General features: G+C 46.7%; 1 protein-coding gene across 1 annotated transcript in view; it reads right to left on the bottom strand.

Annotated features, from left to right (window-relative positions):
* The window catches only part of TUBGCP6 (tubulin gamma complex component 6), a 492,321-nt gene that overhangs the window by 110,335 nt on the left and 359,644 nt on the right, over positions 1-22,342 (bottom strand). Inside the window, exon 23 of the mRNA XM_085653952.1 lies at positions 16,820-16,952. Within this exon, the coding sequence (XP_085510078.1) occupies positions 16,820-16,952 (133 nt within the window). The remainder of the gene's footprint in view (positions 1-16,819; positions 16,953-22,342) is intronic.

The raw sequence follows: 22,342 nt of genomic DNA on the forward strand, positions 1-22,342 counted from the left end.
TCGGCGGGGTGCTGGAGGAAGTGAGCTGGGCAGAGAGGCGAAATGGCTGGAAAAGGGGAGAAAATGAGATTTGGGGAAGCGAGAGTCTGGAAACATTTGACTGAGGTTACTGAGGGCAGAGAAGATAAAGTTGAGAGTTTAACTGGTTAAGGCGCGCGGGCAATGAGCTGGTGTTAAGTGGCTATGAGTGGTAAGGTCATAGGGCGCAAGGAGACTGAGAGGGCAGTGAAGTTTGGAGCATGGTACCCAGCAGCAGCAGGACTACTGTGTGCGCCTCCGTTACAGCAGGAGGAGGGGTAGGCTCGCCATCGGCAGCACATGCAGTATCACATTTGTCACAGTAATACTTCCCTGCCAGGAGGCTCCTAGCCTCTCCCTCGCCTGCCACACTTTCCAGGGTAGAGCGAGAGACCCTCGGCACTTTCCCTTCACCCAGCCTGGCAGCGGGCAGAGTCCCTCGGCGCTTCCTTCCTCTCCCCTGCAAGAGTCACAGGGACCAGACCTTGTCCCCTGCAGGAGAGAGTCAGCGGGAGACCTCCCACTCTGCACTGGAGGAGACCCTAAGCCCTTCCTCCACCCCGCCCCTCTGTGCAGAGGGCAGCGGTGGGGACTACAGGCAGCGTGGGAGGGGAGGGACCGACGGCAGAGAGGACTGGTCCGCAGGAACAGGCAGGTAAAGGAAACAAAGCTCGGGCAGATACGGCGGGAGTGCTACTGACCGACACTGGGGGAGGGACAGCAAGGGGTGCAGAGGCAGCGGGTGAAAAGTGCAGACACCGGTTGGGGTGCTGTGACACGATGGCCGCAAAGACACTAAAAGTGCAGAGGGATTTAGTGCACTGGAAGTGCGGGGGCATGGGGGCGCAATGACAGCGGGGTGCAAAGAAGGCGTGGGTGCAGAGACAGTGGGGTGTAGAGGCAGAGGGGTGCAGAGAAGCTAACGGTGCATAGAAAGCGGGTGCAGTGACATTAAGAGTGGGGAAACCAGGGGTGCAAAGACATCTTTGCTTCAGAGTCACTAGTGCACGTGCAGCACGGTGGAGAGAGAGGCGATGTAGAGACGTAGACAGCAGGGGAGCTGCCACTAGAACACGGGTGCAGCAGCAACTGGTATGCACCAGCGGTGCAAGAACACCAGGGAGTGAAGAGGCACCACAGATCAGCGCGTGCACGTCTTCAGTGGCTGGGTTGTGTGCCAGTTATTCCTCCACCTACAGTAACAAGCCCGGAAGTGGTGCGTGCGCGAGTGCGCTTGTGCCCGCCGCAGTGAAAGTGAAAGTGCCGCGTTAGCCCATCTGTTTCTAATTAACGCAACTGCGAGACGCGGCATGATAATTGGAAACGTATGGCACTCATGCTCGCTCCCGCGGACCCTAGGCCACAGAACAGAGAAGGCGGGACATGCACCCCCCTTGGGCCAACTGCGTGCTGTCTTTCCTAGAAAGACAGCACGCAAAGCCCAATAGCAAGTGATAAATTCCAAGCACAAGCGTGTGTTTGGGATTTAAAAGCCCTTACAAAATGCCTCGCGGAGCAGCGCATGTGTGCTGGCTCAGGCGAGAACTAAAAAGCATTTTAATGTAATGTGAAGATATTTATTTTCTCTGAATCAAATTATATTTCTGTACTGAACTGAAGGGCATTAAGTTTATTTTAGAGAAATGCTAACATGTTTGTAAACATATGCAAGATTGTGTGCTGTATTACTGCAATGAAGCACCATTTTTTTCCCAATACCATTTTTGAGGCTAGACTATCAATGACAGGGTGGGTCAGATGAACTGCCAATTCTGGGGATTTTCTGTCCTCCACCAACTGTACGTTTAGATATAGCTGCGGTGAAATAAGAAAAAGGCCCAAATTGGCTCTTGCTTGTTGCGGAGCACTGTCTCCACAACACTTACCACAGGTAATACAGATGGAGCCTGTCCTGAGCTAATACACAAGACGTTACTATGTGAACTGGACAGAGAACCACCATCTTCTGTAGGTGTGGGCCTGAAAAGAAAGTGATCAAACGTCTCCCTCACATGCTTTACTGTGAAGTAGGCACACACAATCTCAGAGGATCAAGTGTTGCTATAACAAATTACAGGCAATAAGGAAAACAGATTTCTACAGATCTGTGATCGTGCTCTAAAGAGAAGCCAATGACTAAGTGATTACGTCCGCTTTGATAAGCCTGTCGCACAATGAGGGGAAGGACTCTGCTTTTGGGCTGCCAAAGCTCACCATTAATTGCTTGTATTTAAAATGGAAATGGTCTTTCCTTACCAAACTAACTGAACTGATTGTGCTCTGTAAAACTGAAATGTAAAATTACACATTCATAATTCTGAGAAGACTAACAGTAGCTGAATAAGGTATACCTGAAATCTATTGCAGGATCACTGAAAATGGAAACTGCCTTCCTTCTCATGTTTCGGTGATATACGCTTTTTGGCAGTAGTCAGAATTCCTCCCTCGCCACCTTAAAACAAACCTGGCAGTCCTCACTAAGGTAAAACACCAGTCTCTTGAACTAGGTACTTCAAAAGAGTGGTTTGGCTTGAAGGTTAAGGTGGTGGAAATCAGAATGACTGTTTAGTTTGAAATAATATTTTATTATTGTGCAGAGAAACAGCTGCCCAAATTCAATGTCTGGGACGGAGACAAGGATTATGCTTTCTAACTTCACTTTAATCTCCAATAGGAGCCATACATAAAAAAAAATACAAAATTACATTTTCCAATACCCTGAGGAAAAACAGTAGCCATAAACAATCAATGACAGCCCAATTAGTCCTAGACATCCCTGTGTGACTCTATTTCCTCCTCTTTCGCTGGTGCTCCAGAGGCAGATAAATTCTCCTTCTCTCTCCTCTGTGTTTTCCACGGATCCGTGTGTTTGGTGCAAGTGCATTCTGCCGACCTCCAGACGAAGTCATAGTGCGGAGTTCTGCTGCCACTGGTGATCTTGTGCTGCCTTTATGAACGAGGTTTTTGCCCCTAATTCGGAGGAATGGGCTGGTATCTTTCTTTAGTGGGTAATTATATTGGGCTCACTGATGTGGCGGCAGGCAGCTCAGGAACCTTGATTGACAGGTATAGGGGAGGAAAGACTACATACAGTAGGATGATTTCTAGGAGGCTGTAGACTCCTCAATTCAGAGAGCAGTAAGCACAGTAGGAGCCCACCAAGAAGCAACTGCTGATGATGTCACCCTGCCACATAGAGCCTGTCGCTAGGAGGGAGGACTGGGCCACCCCTTGAGGAACCGAAAAACCCTGTAGACCTCAGACTCTGAGCAAACAAGATGATAGGTGAAATACTGAAGCTTTTCAAACACTTACCCCCAGTCAAGAGATCAATCATTCTTTTGCTCACCATGCCACCGTGTTCGGACCCAGCCATATGCAAATCAGTCTTGATCATGCTACCCATGGGTAAATTCCAGCAGAACTGCCAGACCAGGTCCTCCCTGGACTGAAAACAAGCATTCTGGGACCGGTTTTGGGGTATCACCCCTCATCAGCCAGGCTAGCTTGAATCCGGTGGCACAGCGAGCAAGGGACCCACGTCTGAGCATAACCTTAGCCACTTACGGCGAACATTGCAAGCACAAGATGATAGACGGAGTGCTGAAACTTTTCAACTACTCACCCCCGGTCAAGAGAACTGGGTTAAATCCATTGTTCTTTTGCTCCCCATAGCACCCTAGTTTGGACTCAGCCATATGCAAATCAGTCTTGACCCAGCTCCCCATGGGAACAGTCCAGCCGGAACTGCCAGACCATGTCCTCCCTGGTCCTCCAAAACTGAATGTTTGATTTGCTACACATTCCGTCCATCATTTGTGTGTCTTTTTTTTTTTCTTACACAGACTCTTGCCAAGGCTAAAACCAAAAGGAGTCTGTGTAGCTGCATACCTTGGATACAGACAGACCATGGCATCTGAGCCCTTAGACTAAACAGCATAAAGTTGATGTAGAGGAAGACGAGCAAGACAAAACACCTGCAGGTATTCTGGATCCGGAAAACATCTACCTCCTGCGCTTTCCTGAGTGGACCCAAGTGGAAAAGGTTGCACAGTATGTGGTCAGCTGTCTGGAAAAAAACCCTGAACAAGGAGGTTAGGGGACTACTTTGGCCTGGCCGGAATGCTCTTGACCGATGCTGGAGGGCAAGACAGTTGCAACACCAGAAACTGATTGCCCTATGGGCACCTTTTTGGTGAAGTTAGTCAGAGACCTGAAGAAGGGCCCTAGCAGGCCAGGACAAGCTACTGGGCGTTGCAGGGCAGCTTACCAGAATCCTAGACATGGCAAGAGAGTCCAAGGAGTCAAATCCCCCCAATATCATCAGAGACACGGTTGGGATGGGCTCTTGGGCAACGGCAATTGCGCCATCTCTATGGAAAGGGGTAAGTGGTCTCTAAATTGGGCGACCTGGCAATTATGAACCCGGTCGGGTAGCACAGCGGTTTCTATTCCAGGATTTGTTTCTCAAAGAGCTGGGAAAGTAAGTTTCCACAGTGACCTGTGACAAGGTACAAGTATCAATAAAGAACATTTCTCGACTAAAGGTTTTAAGAGGGGTCAGGAAAGGCACTGGGTGCTCTGCTGGCCATTTCCCAGGTCAAGACCTCCGGAACACGCAGAGATCAACACCCTGCTGAAGAAGCCATCTGCCATCCCGACAGACCTCAAGAACTTCAGACCCATCTCCCTCCTCCCCTTTGCCAAGGTCATCGAGAAAGCCATCAACGATCGGCTCTCAGAGTTCATCAAAGAGAACCTTGTTCTGGACATCTCTCAATCTGGCTTCTGAAGTAAACACAGCACCGAGACCGCACTCCTCATCGCCACCGAAGACATCCACTCCCTCCTTGACCGCGGCAAAACCACAGTCCTCATCCCACTAGACCTCGTGGCCGCCTTAGATACTGTCTTCCACCACACCCTAATCATGAGACTCCACGACGCCGGCATCCGCGACAAGGCCCTGGACTGGATCCACCCCTTCCTTACCAGCCGAACACAGCAAGTCAGCCTACCTCTGTTCCTCCCAGAACCTACAGAAACCAGCTGCGGAGTTCCCCAGGGCTCCCCCCTGAGCCCCACCCTCTTCAACGTCTACATGGCCCCCCTCGAGGCCATCATGAGAAACCACAAACTCAACATCATCTCCTATGCCAACAACACCCAGCTGATCCTCTCCCTCACCAACAAACCCACAGCCGCCAGAACAAACCTCCACAGCAGGATGAAGGCCGTGGCCACCTGGATGAAAGAAAGCTGCCTCAAGCTAAGCTCAGACAAGACTGCAGTACTCATCCTGCTCATCCTGTGCCCCCCCCCCCCCCCCCAGCCTGCGATGACTCCTGGAGGCCTGAGCACCGGGTAACACTCCCACCCACACGGACCATGCACATTACCTCGCCATCATAATGGACTCTTCGCTCACAATGAACCACCAGATCAATGCCATATCCTCATCCTGCTTCCAAACATTCCGCCTGGTTCGAAAGACATTCAGATGGATCCCCACAGAATCCAGAAAGACTGTCACCCATACACTCATCACCAGCAGACACCACTGGGGCAACGCACTCTATGCCGGCGTCCCCCAGAAACAGCTTGGGAACCTACAGAAAGTTCAAAACACCACAGCCAGACTGGTCCTCGAGATCCCCCACCGCAGCCACATCACACAACACCTCTAACAACTACACTGGCTTCCAGTCAACAAGAGAATCTCTTTCGAGCTCCTCACACATGCCTACAAAGCTCTCCACGACGCAGGACCAGCATACCTGAACCACCGCCTCTCACTCAACGTACCCGCCAGACAACTTTGCTCCGCCCAGCTTCCCATGCCACCGTCCCACAGATTCACTAGATCAGAACTGGAGGAAGATCCTTCTCCTACCTCGCCACCAAGACCTGACCCTCCACCTCGGGTAATCCCTGTTGCTGACCCAATTCAGGAAAGATCTCAAGACCTGGCTCTTCGACTGAACCAACAAGCACCTTCTCTTTTGTAAAATCGATAGGGAATGTTTTTTCGAAATTGTAAAATACCCCTCACACACTGAAACCTGATTCAGTGTCATGCTTCATCATTGGTGTCTTCCTGTCCCTCTACAGGACGGGGCGTGCTACGACCTACATAGACGCGGGAGCACTCTTATTTGTGATTATTTGTAGTGCGTGGGGTGGTAGGGTTGTGAAAGATGTGAGAAATAGCTTAAAGATAGTTTAAACATTTCCTGGCTAGTGGAAAAAATAACTTTATTGCCTTCCCTAGCTGGAAATGGTAAAAAAATGGGGTGGTGTAGATGGTGTACTGTAATGAGTCACTGTCTACTGGGTCGACATGTTTCAGAAGCCATCCCCTTGGCTTTCTTCTTCAGGACCAAAAAGGAATGATCCCTACGTCACCTTAGTGGGTATATAATATTGTTGTTGTATATAAGCCTGCCGGTCAACAGAAATGTTCTCTGTGCGCCTTATTGAGGCGATCAAAAGGATATAACAAATTGTATATTCTTAGCAACCTTATCAGCGTATTCACGTTGTTGCCCCATGAGCTGGCCGAGAGGTTTTAGGTGCCTTTGATCAGACAATGCTGTAGTCTGCGCTTTCAACCAGGAATTACCTTCTCGATGCTCGCCGGAACATCGGCGAGCATCGAGGAGGTAATTCCTGATTGAAAGCAAACAAACGAAGGCCTTTGTAATCAGGTCAAGTTATAATCTGTATCCTGTCACCCATACCGTAGTGTGATAACAGAGAACCCATTGTCTGGTAGCAAGTGCTGAGGGAATGGGTATCAACCGCAGTGAGGAAAACAGTCCAGAAAACCAACCTCCTTCTCCAATTATACCATGTCTCACAACGAGTGCTTCCAACAACAAGGGTCACGGGCCGGGGAGGCAAAGCCGGACCCAATGGGGGCCCGTGCAGAACGCCTCCCAGGAGCGGGAACCCCAAAGTCCTGCAAAATAGGGAGGCGCACCAGATTTGGCACCTCCAAGCAAGCTGCTAGCCGCCTAATCAGGACAATAAGGCACAAGCGGCTGGGGGGTCCAAAAAGGGGCTTAGGTTCCCCTTTTGGTCACAGGAACCCCCCATCGCATTGGAATCCCACCAACGCCAACAGAAGTGGTCATCGCAGCCGCAGAGTCGTTGGGAAAGGGAGGGATGGAAAAAACCCAGAAAAAGATCCAAAGGGGAAAAGTACCATAGATAGAAGAGCCGCTCATACAGTGTCCTTGGGACGCCCCACAGCAGGGACACAGGGTGAGCAAATGTAAGCACACAGGCAGAGTAGAAGAGATGCTCGCACAGTGTCCTTGGGATGCCACACAGCAGGGGGACTGAGGAGCAGGCAAGTGGCCAGCAAGGGTCCAGGGCAAGTAGAATGGCACTAGCAGCCCGGGCCGGTTTTAACGGCCGCCCACAAAATCGGTAGTAAGGGAAGCCTGGAACCACGACCGCTGAGACCTTGCATAGGGGGCACCTCGAACAAATAAAGTGCTGTCAGAAAAGGACAACACCAAGCATGAGAAATAAAGCATGATGTAAATTGACATGGAGGTATATGAATGACCAACCAATAAGTTGTAAGATGTATAATTCATGTGTTAAATAAACTGCGGCCTTTCTATGCACCATATCAGTTGTCATTGGAATGATTTTTGGGGGTAAAGGGACGCATGTAGTTAGGACACTAGGAGGAAAGGGTTGAACTTGCCCCCTGGGAGAGGTTACCCTATAGCCCAATTAAATGACCCTGTGCTACTGCCCACCAAACAACTTGGTCACTTACCTGAAGCCCCGGCTTTGGGAAAGAGTCACGGTGGCCTGATCTGTAGCGCCTTTCCCGGGGGTCTAGCACATGCTGTCCTCTTCCTCGGCAGGAGACTCCCGCTCCGCCTGGATAGCTGTTGTTGGCTGGAATTGCCTCCTCAGGCCTGCCTCTGTTTCCTGCCTCACCAGAGACTCATTACTCCTCAGGGCGGTCCTGTCGCTTGCTCCGGGTGGCCACTCCTGCTGCCACTCTTCAGGGTATGCTGCTCCCTCATGGTGTCCAGTGGGCGTACTTCTTCTTCATACTCCAGTGCTGCTTCCTGCTCATCACCACTGCCGTGCACACCATATGCCGCCACATCCCTCCAATAAACAGGCCCAGTCACATTAAGGGGCATGTCCTGGCTAACCACTAGACTGCTAGCCAGTGTTCCAGTCGTACCCCCAGGGTCCATGCCAGAGGTTATAGACACTGCTCCTGGTCACTTTTCTTCAGTCACGTTTCTTCAGTGGAACATCCGCTCAGGGGACCAGATGGTGCTCCGGGATCAAGGAAGCATACTTGAGGTCCCCATTTTTTACCCACACAGCAGATACCTTAAATGTTTGATGCAGGGCACAATTTTACGAATTTTTGGACTTTGGTTTGATCTTGGTGCTTCATGAAGGTTTTGTGCCCAGTGATGGAAAGTCTTCAGGCCTGGTGAATTCATACTGATTGTCTGTCTGGAAAACATACTAATTATGGACCGGTGTCCAAAACATTTTCAACAACACTTGCATACTGTAATATAATCTTGCAGGAGCTAGGATTCATCATCAGTGGAGAAAATTTGGTCTTCAACCCCACCCAAAGGGATGACTTTCCAGGGGTTTGTGACAAACTCTGTTAATGTAACACCAACGCTTACAAACAAGAAGATCCTGAGGATCAGAAAAAAGCTCAAGGAAGTGCTTCTACAGACCAAGATTTCCCTGAAGCAATCAGCACAATTGCTGGGTCTACTGGCATACTTTAGTCAAGTAATTTCTCCTGGTCCACTCCACTACACGTTCTTGCAAAGATTCAAGGCATCACATCTTTGGAAGGGGGTTAACTATTCAGAGCATGTGTTCTTGTCAGATGATACCAAGGAAAAGATTTCTTTGTGGTTGGACCATTTGGAGGCACGGACAACGGGTCGACGTCAGATCTAGTAATAGAATTGGACACCAGCAAACTTGGTTGGGGTACCACATACAGAGACCAGTCTACCAGGGGAAGGCGTTCAGAAAAGGAGCTAACCACACACATCAACTGTTTTGAATTTCTGGCCGACTCTTTTGCGGTTGGATGCTGGAAGAATTGTATGCTGCTGAAGATGGACACAGTCTCAGCAGTATGGTACATAAACCATTTTGTGCAAACGATGTCAAAGGCACTGACAGAACTGGCCAGTAATTTCTGGAACTTCTGCCTAGAGAACCAAACTGCTGTGATGAGAGAGTATCCTCTGGGTCATCAGAACATCTCAGTGGATTGGCAGTCCAAACACTCCCAGGATTTCAGCAGATGGAGGTTGAGAGTGGATGTCTTTTAAGGTCCGATGAAGCCTCGGGGTCCATTTACTGTAGACCGTTTTGCATCACAACTTGCTCATCAACTCTCCATATACTTCATTTGGAGACCAGACCCAGAGGTGGTAGACACCAAACCATTGTTTCAGAACTGGAGGACGGAAACTGGTTATGCCTTCCTGTTATTTGCCATGATTGTACAAGTGGCATCTAAGACGAGAAGACAAGAGGTGGACCTGATTTTGTTAACACCGACTTGGATTTGCAAGTTTAGCTCCTAGTTCTGATGGTACTTTCTTGGGATTTACTGATCTGTCTCACCCTCCTTCATAACGTTCTGCTGGATCCGCAAGGGTTTAGCCATCATTTGGTGGAAAGAGGAACACTACAGCTTGAGGCTTGGATCGTAGCCTGGAACGCTGAGACATCCATGGCTTTCTAGCTATGCTGCATAAATCATCAAGCGAGCTTGGTCTGAACGGGATTTGGGTCTCTTGGGGGCTGACCATGTCCACATCCTAAATTTCCTACCAGAAGTGGCCTAGTAGGGATGAGCTTACATTTCAGTACACACCTTTAGATCGGCTATTTCTGCAGGTCATCTGTGCACAGGTACAGTACAGTAGGGGGATTCAGGCCAAGACTTTTGTGCCGTATCTTATCTTCTCCAGGGTCACAAACAAATAAGGCCACTCTACTGAGTCAAAGGCATTATGGGCATCAAGGGAGGCCACCGCCAGTGGTACCCCCGCCCTCCTCACAACCGCAAGATTATTCTGGAGCCTCTGAAAATTGAGTCTGGTAGATCTTTGATGCATAAACCCATTCTGGTCTGGGTGGACCAGGTCCAGGATCACCCCCGCAACCTATTAGCCAGACCCTTGGCTAGAATTTTTGTATCAACATTAAGGAGGAAAATAGGTCTGTAAAAGTCCCATCTATCAGCTGACATCCCCGGTTTTAGGATAGAGATCACTGTGGTCATTCTCAAATCCTGTGAGAGCTCTCTCTTCTCATGGGCATCTACATACATTTTGTGCAGTGGGGCTGTGATTTTAACAGCTAACCTCCTAAGGAGTTACACTGGGAGTCCATTAGGGCCCGGGCCTTCATTTGTATCACCCCCTCCAATAAGGCCTCTTCAAGTTCCATTGCCCTCCCTTCCTCCAGTCTCCTACAGGCGCAGTCCCTGACAAAATCCTGAAATTTCGAATCCTGAATGGGTGGACACTTATTATAGAATTTCCGTAGGTAATCCGCCATGACACCCGCTATTCTGTCACTACTCCTCACCCTGACCCCTGCAGGGTCCACAATCTTGCTGGTGTGTGACCTTTTTGAGTCTCTTGCTGCCAACCAGCAGTTGGCCTTGTCTCCCCCTTCATAAATCCTCCCTGCAAGGGCCAACCTCACCAGTTGTACTTTATTGGTGGCCAGGGCTTGATACTCCTCCCGCTTCCGCACCAGCTTCTGATTAAGCTCCTCCATTGGGGGTCTGAGCATGCCTATACCCTAGAAGCTGGAGGTCTCTCTCCGCTTCCAATCAATCCCTCTCCCTCTTCCTTTTATCCCACACTTCTCCCCAGATTATCTCCCCCCTTATTGTGGCCTTATAGGCCTCCAATAGAGAGGTTGTGCTGTCCACTGATCTCGCATTGTGAGCACAATACAAATACGTGGGCCAATTTAGCCTGGCCACCTCTGCGGCGGAAGTCAGCCGCCAAGCTACCAACCACCACTCACCCAGCCCCTCGCGGGTAGTGATCATTCTTTGAATTAACACAATCGTTGCCTCCGGTCCGGACGTAAAATATCAAATTTACTAGCTGGCGTGAAGGAAAGTATTTAATTCTATTAAGGACACAGAGGAAAGTAGTATCTCACCTGGAAGAAACATAGCAAGTAAATGCGTTCTCTAAGACACCAGCCCGGTTTTATCATTAAGTGTAAGTAACTGGTTATGACTTGTTTATATTGTTTGATAATTGAATGATTTTAATGGTCATGTCATATCAGGTATAATGCATTACAACTGTTGTGATATGTGGATAATTTTGCATAAAGGTTGAAATAAGTTTCTTACTTATTTTTATTTTCCTTGATCTTAGGTACCGAACAAAATCAGGAATAAAATACAATGGCGTATGATAGCTGGATAAAGTCGCACAGAGAAAGAGGAGGGAACAGAGTCCCATGGAGATGTCGAACACTTATTGGACTGTGATTGGCTGTTTTTGGCAACTGTTTTTCATCATAGTTCTGGGGAAAAATACTCTTGTAGCTATTCTTTCTATGCCTACTGTGGGAGATTAATATGTAGTTGGGAAGTATAATCCTAGCCTCCGTGTCCTTAATAGAACTGAATCCTTTCCTTCACAGCAGCTATAAAATCTTATCTTCACCAACAGTTTTTACTCTGATAGTACCTATGCCCATGGATAAGTTATGGGATTGATAGAAATAATAGTTCTCGACTGCTTCAGAGAGGTGTTGTAACTACAGTACGGCAAAGTTTAGGTCTTTGGCTCCACCAAAGTCTTTCAAAAATGCTTAATCATCTCCAGTAAGTGGTCAAAAACAAAGGTCAAATAGAGAGCCCCAAAACCACGGATAACTGTGCAGGGTTACCTAGATCTCAGAGGGTAAGCAACCAAATTAACTGTACCAAAATAAAAACATACTAGGTCTCATACACATCATCAAGAACTGCACCTGTTAAAGCCTGTCAATCACACACGGCTTCTCATTTTCATTTAAGAGTTTCTTCTATGGTGATAGACCTAAATATTTTAGACTGCAGTAAAGCAATTACAAAATAATGTTTAGTAGTGAGTAAATACAAAACATTTTACACTGAAGAAATACACAAGCCCATTTCAGCAGGAAGGATAAAGGAATGCTACAACTTTATTGGAAGAGGAAGGTGTCTGCAATCTTGGAATAGGAAGGAAGGGCTAGTAAAGAGGAGACATTTCAAAACAGGGCAGAAGGGGAATTAATCAAGAAGAGTATTATGTTAAGGTGGGAAAGGTTACCAGGACAAATTGATAGGGTTATTGTTAGACTTGGGGGTCTCTAGTTGGCACAGGTATGCACTTGTGACAAATAGGGACCCTCGCCTCTAGTCAGAGTAAGGGGGTACACTCCTAAAATAACCCCTGCTCACCCCCTTGGTAGCTTGGCACGAGCAGACAGGCTTATCTCAGAGGCAGTGTGTAAAGCATTTGTGAACACATACAGTAATCAAGTGACAACGCTACAAATGGACACCACACAGGTTTTATATCAAAAATAAGTATTCTTTATATAGATTTACCACAAGACCATTAAACGACAAAAACACACAATACTGTTACTTTAGATGGTAGAATTTTGCTTAGTTCTCTTAAGTTCTTAGATGCGACACTTTATGTCAATGTACCTTTTAGATGCGACACGCAGGGCAACGAGTGTTGCAATGATGTTGATGCGATGAAGTTTTTGGTGCAAAGAAATAAAGACGTGAAGCTCTTCCAGATGCGGCACGCTTCTCCGATGTTGCGAGAAGACTCGACTCAATGCTTCAGCTGCAGCGGCGATACCCTTTACGCGATGCGATGACAGCGGCCTTGGCAGCGACACTCTTCTCCGGCGTTTGCGAGATGCTTCCGCTCGATGCGATGTTGCAGCGGCGACACCCCTTTACGCGATGCGACGACAGCAGCTTCAACGGCGGCACGCTTCTCCGTGGATGTGAGGCGCTTTTCTTGATGTGGTGCGATGCGACAACTTCGATGGCTGCGATGGCGACACACTTCTTCATCGATACGAGACTCTTCTCTTGATGCGGTGCAATGCGTCAGCTACGATGGCTGCGATGGCGACACGCTTCTTCGGTGTTGCGAGACACTTCCTGGATGATGCGAGACGCTTCCGCTCGATGCAATGCTGCAGCGGCGACACACTTTACGAGATACGACGACAACAGCTCCGACGGCGGCACGCTTCTCCTTCTTGAGTCGCGCTTCCAGCTCCTTGCGACACGCAGTCCCTCAGAAGGCCCAACAACAGCAGCAGGCACTTCCAAAGAACTCTGGGGAGCTGAGGGGTGAAGTCTGTTGTTCCTGAGACTTCAGCAGGAGGCAAGCTCTTTTCCAAGCCCTTGGAGATCCTTCACAAGTTGAGCAAGAGTACACACAAAGTTCCTTTCTCCTCTCTTTGGCAGTAAGGCAACCACTGCAGGCCAATCCCCCAGGTGCAGGGATAGTTTCCTCCTCAGCTTCTTCTGGTTCCTCCCTCAGCAGAGGTTCTTCTTGTTTTCCCAAAGTGATCTAAATTCTTGGGATCAGGGTCCCAATATTTATACCCAGAAATCCTTTGTCCTCTGAAGGCAGAGGGGCCTTTGCCCAGTCCAAACCAGTTCCTGAGGACTTTGTTTACCAGACTTCTCCTTTCCTTTCACAGTGCAGGGCAGAAACATTAGACGCCCCACAGGAGGTGGAGCCAGCATTGTGGAAGGCAAGTACAGCCCTGGAGCACTTTGTTGACAGATTCCTCCTCTTCATTCACTGTGCAGGGCAGAGACATCAGCCGCTCCACAGGAGGTGGAGCCTGCATTGTGGAAGGCAGGCACAGCCCTATTCAGGTCCCAGGTGCAACTCCTCCCACCCATCTGGATGCAGATCTCTCTATTCACCACTGGGGTACCTCACCCTGTCTCCTGGAATTCCCCAGCCCTGTCACTCAAACTCCAGACAAAGGAATACACAGCCTAGCAGAGGCAGGTTTGAATGGTTAGACAAGAAAATGCCTACTTTCTAAAAGTGGCATTTTCAAACGCAGAATGTTAAAACCAACTTCACTAAAATATTTATTTTATCATCCTGAGTTCAGGCATACTAAATTCGAATTTCTACCATGTTCTCTGAGTCAGTTAGGATTATAAGATGTAATAACCAAACTACCCATTCTGGCCTATGGAGAACAGGTAGCCTTGCAATAGTGAAAAACGAAAATGGCTGTAATTCACTATTAGAACATGCCACACACACCAGGGCATGTCCTACCTTATCCTTACAATGCACCCTGCCCTTGGACCTACCATAGGGGTGTCTGTTATGAAGAAAAGGGAAGGTTTAGGGACTGGCAAGTGGGTGCACTTGCCCAGTCAGCATGACAGTACCAGACTGCATGCAGGCTCTGCAATGGCAGACCTTAGACACACTTTTACAGGCTGCTTCTGTGGGTGGCACTGCCAGTGCTGCAAGCCCACCAGCAGCATTTGGATTTACAAGCCCTGGGCACTCCTGGTGCTCTGTACTAGGGTCTGACAGGTAAACCAAACCAACCAATCATGGAATCACTAATTCGTACAATAATTTACAATAGGGAGAGCATATGCACTTTAGCACTGATCAGCAGTGGTAAAGTGTCCAGAGTCCTAAAACAGCCAAAAACAGGTCAGAAAAAATATAGGAGGAAGGCAAAAAGTTCAGGGATGACCCTGCAAAAAGGGCCTAGTCCAACAGTTATGGAATGCTTTTTGAGTAATAAACACAGGTCTACTGGGTAAACTGATTTTCCCTGCATAGAGAGCTCATGGGTTTGTAGGGCTTATCGGCATGTTATGGACGTTGTCTAAAGTGGATGGTGTTTCAGTCTGAAGACGAATAAGGCATTGCTGGGGTGCCTGTGACATGCGTTCAAGCTCAAAGAAACCCGATAATGTAATTCAAAGGTGAGGATGTAAGCACGTCTGCAAAAAGGGTAACACAGGGGTTATCGTCAAAAGTAGAAGTGTGTTTTTCAAAAATCATAATAAAAAAGCTAAGGATAGAATGTGCTTTACCTTCTTTAGGAGTTATGCTTGTGGTAGGAGGAAGGCACCACTGGAAAACTGATCCCTAGAACATCTGCTACCCACTTATTACTGCTACAGTGGTGAAGTACTCATCCAAATTAATTGAGTGCAGGCAGCTGGAAAGTATCAATTGGTGTATTAAACCCACTGAAAGTGTCTGGGGTCTGCCTGAAAGCCAGCTGAGAGTTTCTATGGTCTACATGATAAGTTTTAGACCATATCCAGCAGACAAAAAATGGGTCTTCATCATAGACTGTGTGTTTATGAGCCACATATAAGCAGTAAGGTAGCTACAAAGAATTAAACCAGGGTTAGCCTAATGAGCGTGCACTTGTCCACTAACATTCTGAAGCTGAGCTGCACTAGGAGCAACATAAATGAATACACTTTAGTTACTCATACAATCAACATGCACAGATGGCGGGCGGAGAGATACAGACTTCCTATACCACACTTGAAGGCTTCCTATGGGTTTCCACCTCACATCATACCCTTCAGCATCAGGCTACTGTGGTCAGTAACCGCCTTAGTAACACTCTTGGACTTCAACATATGCCAATTTTTGTTGCTCTCCCTCCACCACCAATCTGAAAGTTGGTGCTTGCGCCCATCTGTGCGGCCTACATACCCCTCTCTCCTCACAGCTGGTGATGAGATCATCTAATTTCACTGGCATGCAACAAGTATAAGGCGAGCAGCCTGGTTCTCGCCAAGATTGTTGTAGGGCTGAAGACAGCTGTGTTGGCATACAGTGCACCTATGGACCTACAGGTCAAAAGCATTGTAAATTGGTATCCATCCATTCCTTGGCTAGTGTGTAAGCCTTAATAAACTACGTGGAAACTCGAGAGTTGAGTTAAGCAAGCAGTGTTCGTTCAATACCTTTAATACCAATACAGACTCAGATATAGGAATAGAAGCAATAATATCTTTAACATATTTAAAAACCTATATAAAATACTAAACACAGTTTTTTAAAAACAGCTACACTTTAAATGTGTTGCATGGCTTAGACAGGTGACTGTGTGATAACCCATGATTATATATCTTTTGTACCAGTTAGGTCTCATCTTTCTGACTGCCAAAATGCACCACTTGTACCTTGAGATTAAACTGTTCTTCTCTTAGCAGACATTGAAAGACTGAAATATAGATCTGTCTTTATAAAGTTTGGTTGGTCTGATAAATCTGCTGAAAACAAAGATGACTAAAAAAGTGAACCAGCCGTCTCCCTCTTTTGGGAATAAGGAAGTCTCTTGAGGAGCAGTCAGAGTATTTTTTACCTTTGTACGCTTCAAGTAGTCCTTCGTTTGGCCAATGCCTGCACCTATTCAAGTACAAGCTCTACATGAGCATTTTGGTTTGAAGGATAAGATGATTTAGGAGGAGGAATCTAGCAGCCTAGATTTTTTTAACAGTCTGAAGGACCTACACAGGCTGGTGCCCCACTCCCCACATGGAACTTACATATTAAGGCCTTGATGTGTACAATAATATAAATAATACTTCATTTGTAATTGAGGAAAACAATATTTTCATATAAAGTAGTGTGTTGTATGGTCTTGTGTGTTTATAATGTAGCATTAATAAAAGACATTCAAGGTGCCATGCTTATACGTATATACGTACCTGTCCGTTTTAGATGAAAATAAACATCTTTCAATATCCACACCATATACTTTAACTGCATTAGAAAAGCGAAAATCTTGTTGTATTTATTCATGCAGGTCTCAGTGATGACAATATTAAGAGGCCAGTCAACCTATAGAAATAAAGCACTATTGTGAAGATGTTTGCGTGTTATTCATGATTCATTTCAAAGTTCAGATGAACCTTCAATAAACATCATGCAACACAAACAGGCATATAAAGCATGAAAAGTTACATTTAAAATAGTACAACAACACACTATCTTCAGTTAAGTGCTTCGTTTAGAGGAAGGGCTAATTTAGGCTGGTTGGGGAATTCTCAACTGAGTGCTGAGAATGATATAGGTCAATCTACTCTTGATCTTCATTCAGTGAGTAAAAGTGCCAGCTGTTCTGGTCGACTTAGCGCTTGTCAGGTAGTGGCACTGCAACTAGGCATTTTGGAGGCCCTGCAGCTCCCCCATAAAGGGTAGAGAATGAATAATAAAGGGACCTTCAAAATGCTTAACTTCTGCCATCAGTTTTGTGTTTTCAAATACAGGCTGTCGTATATGCCCTATACCTTTCAGGAGATAAAGTTACAGACCAGCACCCCCACTCATAAAAATGTTCCAGCACAACTGTTGTCAGGTGTTGTGTGCCCTGTCCATCTACAGTCTACACCTCTAAGCCTTGAAAAATCCCATGCACTGTACATCATGAGTGAAACACACTTTGGCTATTAGTAAGCTTTATGCAACATCATGGATGATTAGCATCTGGATTAAGAGTAAAAATACTCAATAGGAAATAATTATAAGTGGACAGAACTAGGAATTCAATCCCAGGGAAAGGAGTTTGGTCTGCTAAATACACTATTTAAGTTAATTACTGGGAATGCAAGTCAAACCAGGAAAAAGCACAGCTTTAATTTAAGCAAGTGAATGATCCAGGCTTTCAAAAATGCTTCAGTTACACCATGACCTAAAATCATGCTACAGAACCAGTTTGTAGGCTGGCTTAAAGGTTAAGCAGGATGCCACATCATCTGGCAAAAATACAGCTACATATGTTCTGGCAAATATGCCTGCCCCTGCATGGGCGATTTTTCCGTGGTGATATGGAAAGCTAACCAAATGCAAAGACCTCCTATTCCGTTTCTATTAAAATCTTATTGAAAGGTAGGAAGGGCTATGTATGCAGGAAAGAGGGCACCAATATTTGTAACTTCCCTGTGATTGGTATCTTTAGTTTCTCGAGCCCCAGCTGCCATTCTAGTGACAGTAGCAGAGACGAAGCTCATCCAAAGAGGAAATATAATAGCAAGGAAAATCCACTTCATACTAAGTATCTAGTCTACAGAAATTTGGAGGTCAGGTAGAGTTCAGCATCAATGGAAAGCGGAGGCACAGAGTTTTAAAACTCTCCATTCTCCCCTTACCACTTTACCTTTACCTTTGTGGCTTATTATCCAGCTGGACATACAACACATATGTTCCACCACTGCAGGTGGCTGATTTATAAGTCAACATCTTAAATAGTAAGTTCCATCGCCGTTTCTCCAGCAGATTCTTCTGCCATTCCTATCTTGCGGTTCCTGTAATCTATTCATATGTCGGACCTGATCCTATACTGTGGTACGTGCACCTGAAGTATAACCAAAGCACATAATTTTTATTCTACTTACTGCGTTAGTGTAGCCAATCTGCTATGGCTCTCCCTCCGCCTCGCCCCTCAACCTCATTAAGCAGCTTTTAGCAGTTTTTGCCAGCCTCATGCTGTGTGATCACTCCCCTATTTCCATGGTTGAACCACAGAGTTGAATTAATATAGACCAAAAGGATACTGGAAAAAAAATAAAGAAGTACTCAAGCACAAAGGGAGCCTTGGTTGTTACAGACAAGTAAGAGTGTATGTTAAGGTTCATATGTACTCACTGGTCTTTGGTGCCTTTCTCCCAGCTTCCTCACATTTTCTTCACATTTTTAGAGGCCTTGTATAACTTCCTGGGCCCTCTTTTGCACCCCTTCTCACCCTCTCTTTTGCCGACCCAGCCAAGTACGCTTTAACCCGCATCCCCACCATCCACCCCAGAGCCCTCCTACCTCACACCCACGCCACGCTCCCAAGGGCCTGTCTTCCATGAGTAGTTTTGATTCCTTACCAAGTCACCACTTTATAACTAGGGCAGCATGCACCTCAACTGGACTATCTAGGTAGCACGCTGTGATCTATTTATCTTTATTTGACCCTTTTCCATAGATCTTTGACCTCTTTAACTCAACAGCTTCTGGCAACAGTTGCAATTGCTCATGCACTCTTTCTAAGATGCAAGGAGAGCGGCAGAAAGGGACGTTATTATGTTGTTTCTGTTTGTAGCAGTGTATTTTACAGGCTCCATTGCTGTCCATGTTTGCCCCTCATGGTCCATTGTCCTTTCCACCTTGCAGGACTAAGGTAAGGGCCAAGGTCTCTCTGCTCACCCAGCCAGGCTGCTCTAGCTGTGTTCGTCACTGTGATCCTGCTTACTGGTGCAGCACACCACAATGTCATTCTACGAGAAACGTGTGGCAGCACAGGTCAGTCCTCAGGTGTATGCTGGAGATGCTTGGGAGCATGAAAGAGAGTGACAGTCAGGTTCCCAGGAGGGAGCCACCACTTTGGGAGCCTACGTTCTGTGCAGCCCACTGGCAGAGTTCTCCTGCCATTGTACTGCTTCCCGGAGAAAGTTGTTAAAGACTACTGAGGACAAAGAGGTACAAGGAAAAAAACACAGAAATCGGCTAGGCAAGTCAAGAGAACAGGAAGAAAAGTAGCATTTTAAGACAGTGTAATAGTAAATGCAAAATGGCAGAACCTTGACTTAAGCCACCTGCATGCGACTAAAGATGCTAATGAAGTTGCACTGAGACCTGCTAGGAATGCAAAGGAGAAGCTGGAGAAGAAAATCTCACAGAAAGGAGGAGTAAAAAAGGAGACATTTCCTGCCCAACAGGATTTGTGAATAAATCACCAAGAGAAAGCTAATGTTACAGAGAGTACTAAGGGGATATGTCCTGCTGCCGGAATTATTACGTTCCATAATTTGCCGTTTTTCTCAACTTCACTCGCAATAATGCCAGAAGCCTGATCACAAAGACCGGATACCAAAGGCCCAATAAGAAAGAAAGAAAACAGCTGGATCATTCGAGTATGGGGGTTACAGCACTGCACAGAATCCTGTCCAGAGTTTCTGGTTCGCCGAGAGCTGCAGCAGTGGTGAGCGGGAGCAGCAGGAGCGCCGAAACACCTAGAACGCTGCTGCCCATTGGCCCGGTCCACAGGCCCTCTTGCCCCTGCTCTACCTGCTTCTAAACAGCCTCACTTAATTCTGCTGAGGTTTTGGCTGTAGCTTCCTGCCTGCCTACTGGCCCCTCAGCCCATCGGGCCATTGGCATTCAACGGCTCGGCTCAAGGTTTGAGCAGCTGTTGGGAGGCTTTTGGGAGCAGGCTGAACGGAGAGGGCCCGCCATGGCATTGGAGCAGGAGAATAGCGGCAAGGATCTCGTACCAAGGGGCAGTTGTAGCAGTTCCGCAGATACCACGGGAAGTTTTGAGGTTTATCAGGTGTGCCCCCATCTGCCGCCTGCCGCTGCTTGCAGCCAAATTGGTAACCTCCCCTGGACATCAGCTGGGAGAGACTAACAGAGCCGCAGAGGAGGAGGAGGGATCTTAAAGGTACTAGCATCTTGACTGGACTCTTTCCTTACGTAAGCCTGTTATAATCCTGAGACAAGAAAAAGTGTCTTCAACTGCAACTTCATTCAAAACCTAGCTAAGCAAAACAAGCCGACTCAAGCCAAGCAGTCGAGAATGACTACAGGACAGCAACGGTGAGTGGCGCTGCAGGGGGAGAGGCGAAGCTTGGGGAGGTTACTATTTTTTTTTACAATCCCAAAGCTTAGGGCTTAGGACCAGATATATAATAAGCCTTGGGACCAAATTGTATCATTAACGGAAAACAAAACACGGCCATTAACTCTACTAACAACTAACAACTGGTGTGCGCTCAGGAAAAGAGAGGGCATCGGGTCCTCCCATAAGAAGAGCAAGGAAAGTACAGGTGTCAAAAGCTACAAAAAAAAGTAAAAGCAAATACTGACGGAGGGATGCAACCGCTAATTTCACCAATAGCGCGTATATTTGAAAAATCTATGAAAGTCCCTCATAAGTTTGAGTTTATGAAAGACCTTCCTGGAGCGATGATGAAAATGCAAATAGGGACAGAAGCGGCAAATCTCCACTCTCCAATTAAGCCAAATAGTAAGCTAATCAATGAGCTTGATAATAACATGAAACTTGCTGGTCAAGAGCTAGGTGTGCAATTCCAGAAAAAAGCTTCCCACATGCGGAAAGGGAAAATGTTGGTACAATAGATGGGTATATTACAGACCTTGAAATGTTAAGCATAACACCACCAATACAAGTGGAACAATATGATGTGGACATACTGGAAACATCCCAGAAAATGAGGCCTACGAGGGCACCGCCACCCCTAGAGGTAAAAGTAGAAATTTGGAAAAAAAAACTGAGATGGCGACGGACACTATACTTCCACAGCAGGTGGCTAACCAGGGCACTCGGGAACATCTAGCAGTAGAACAACTAGCAGTAGATATCCAGGTAACCCAGACTGGAGTAAGTAGTGGCATAGCCCCAGAATTAAGAACAGATATGGGCACAGTCTTAGTTGCAGAATTAAGCATGGATAGGGAGAGTAGTTCACCCTCCAATGATCAAATTGAAGAATTAGATGCCCATCTTGGAACCGTCAGAAAACTAGGAATAAAAGAGGTCAATATGCAGCTTTGCAGTACGCCAAGCATCATGAAAATCTGTAGTGATAACAAGTACACTAACAAACTTAAAGAGGCAAAGGAAGAGCAATTAAATTCCCAATTAGGTTCCGACGATATTACCCAAAGTGATCAGAGTTCCAGCAGAATTATGACGCCCAAGTCAAAGACAATCAGGACTTGGGATCCATATGGGACATCTTTTATCAAACGTCATCACTGTCCTTAGAAGCACTGACATGTCAGTCAAAAAAAATGGAGATCCAAATTGACCTACTTAACGTGATGGCCAACGCAGTAGCAGGAATAGATCAAAAACTGGCTCAGTTAAATAGCCTGATAATAAGAGCTCAAACACAAGCTGCTGCAACATACCTTTACTGCACATGCGCCCCAATAATTAATAAACTGGTGGTAACAATACCGGAGGTAATAAACTCAATACTTGAAGACGTAAAATTGAGTCTACAGAAGGAAAAAAACAAGGATAAATTGGAAATCAGTATACTAAAGGATGCAGGAGTAATCAATAATATAAAACAGTTAAGTGATCCTGTCCAGCTAAATGCGCTGAACGATACAGCAAGCATGAAAAATCCAACACAGACCGCAGGCCAGAACCTACTGCAAGAGGGGGAGCGGTCAAATGGCATAAAGCCAATGGTCTCTCATATAGAAGATACCGCGAA

Source organism: Triturus cristatus, chromosome 4_1, assembly GCF_964204655.1.
Source record: "Triturus cristatus chromosome 4_1, aTriCri1.1, whole genome shotgun sequence".
Taxonomy (NCBI): Eukaryota; Metazoa; Chordata; class Amphibia; order Caudata; family Salamandridae; genus Triturus; species Triturus cristatus.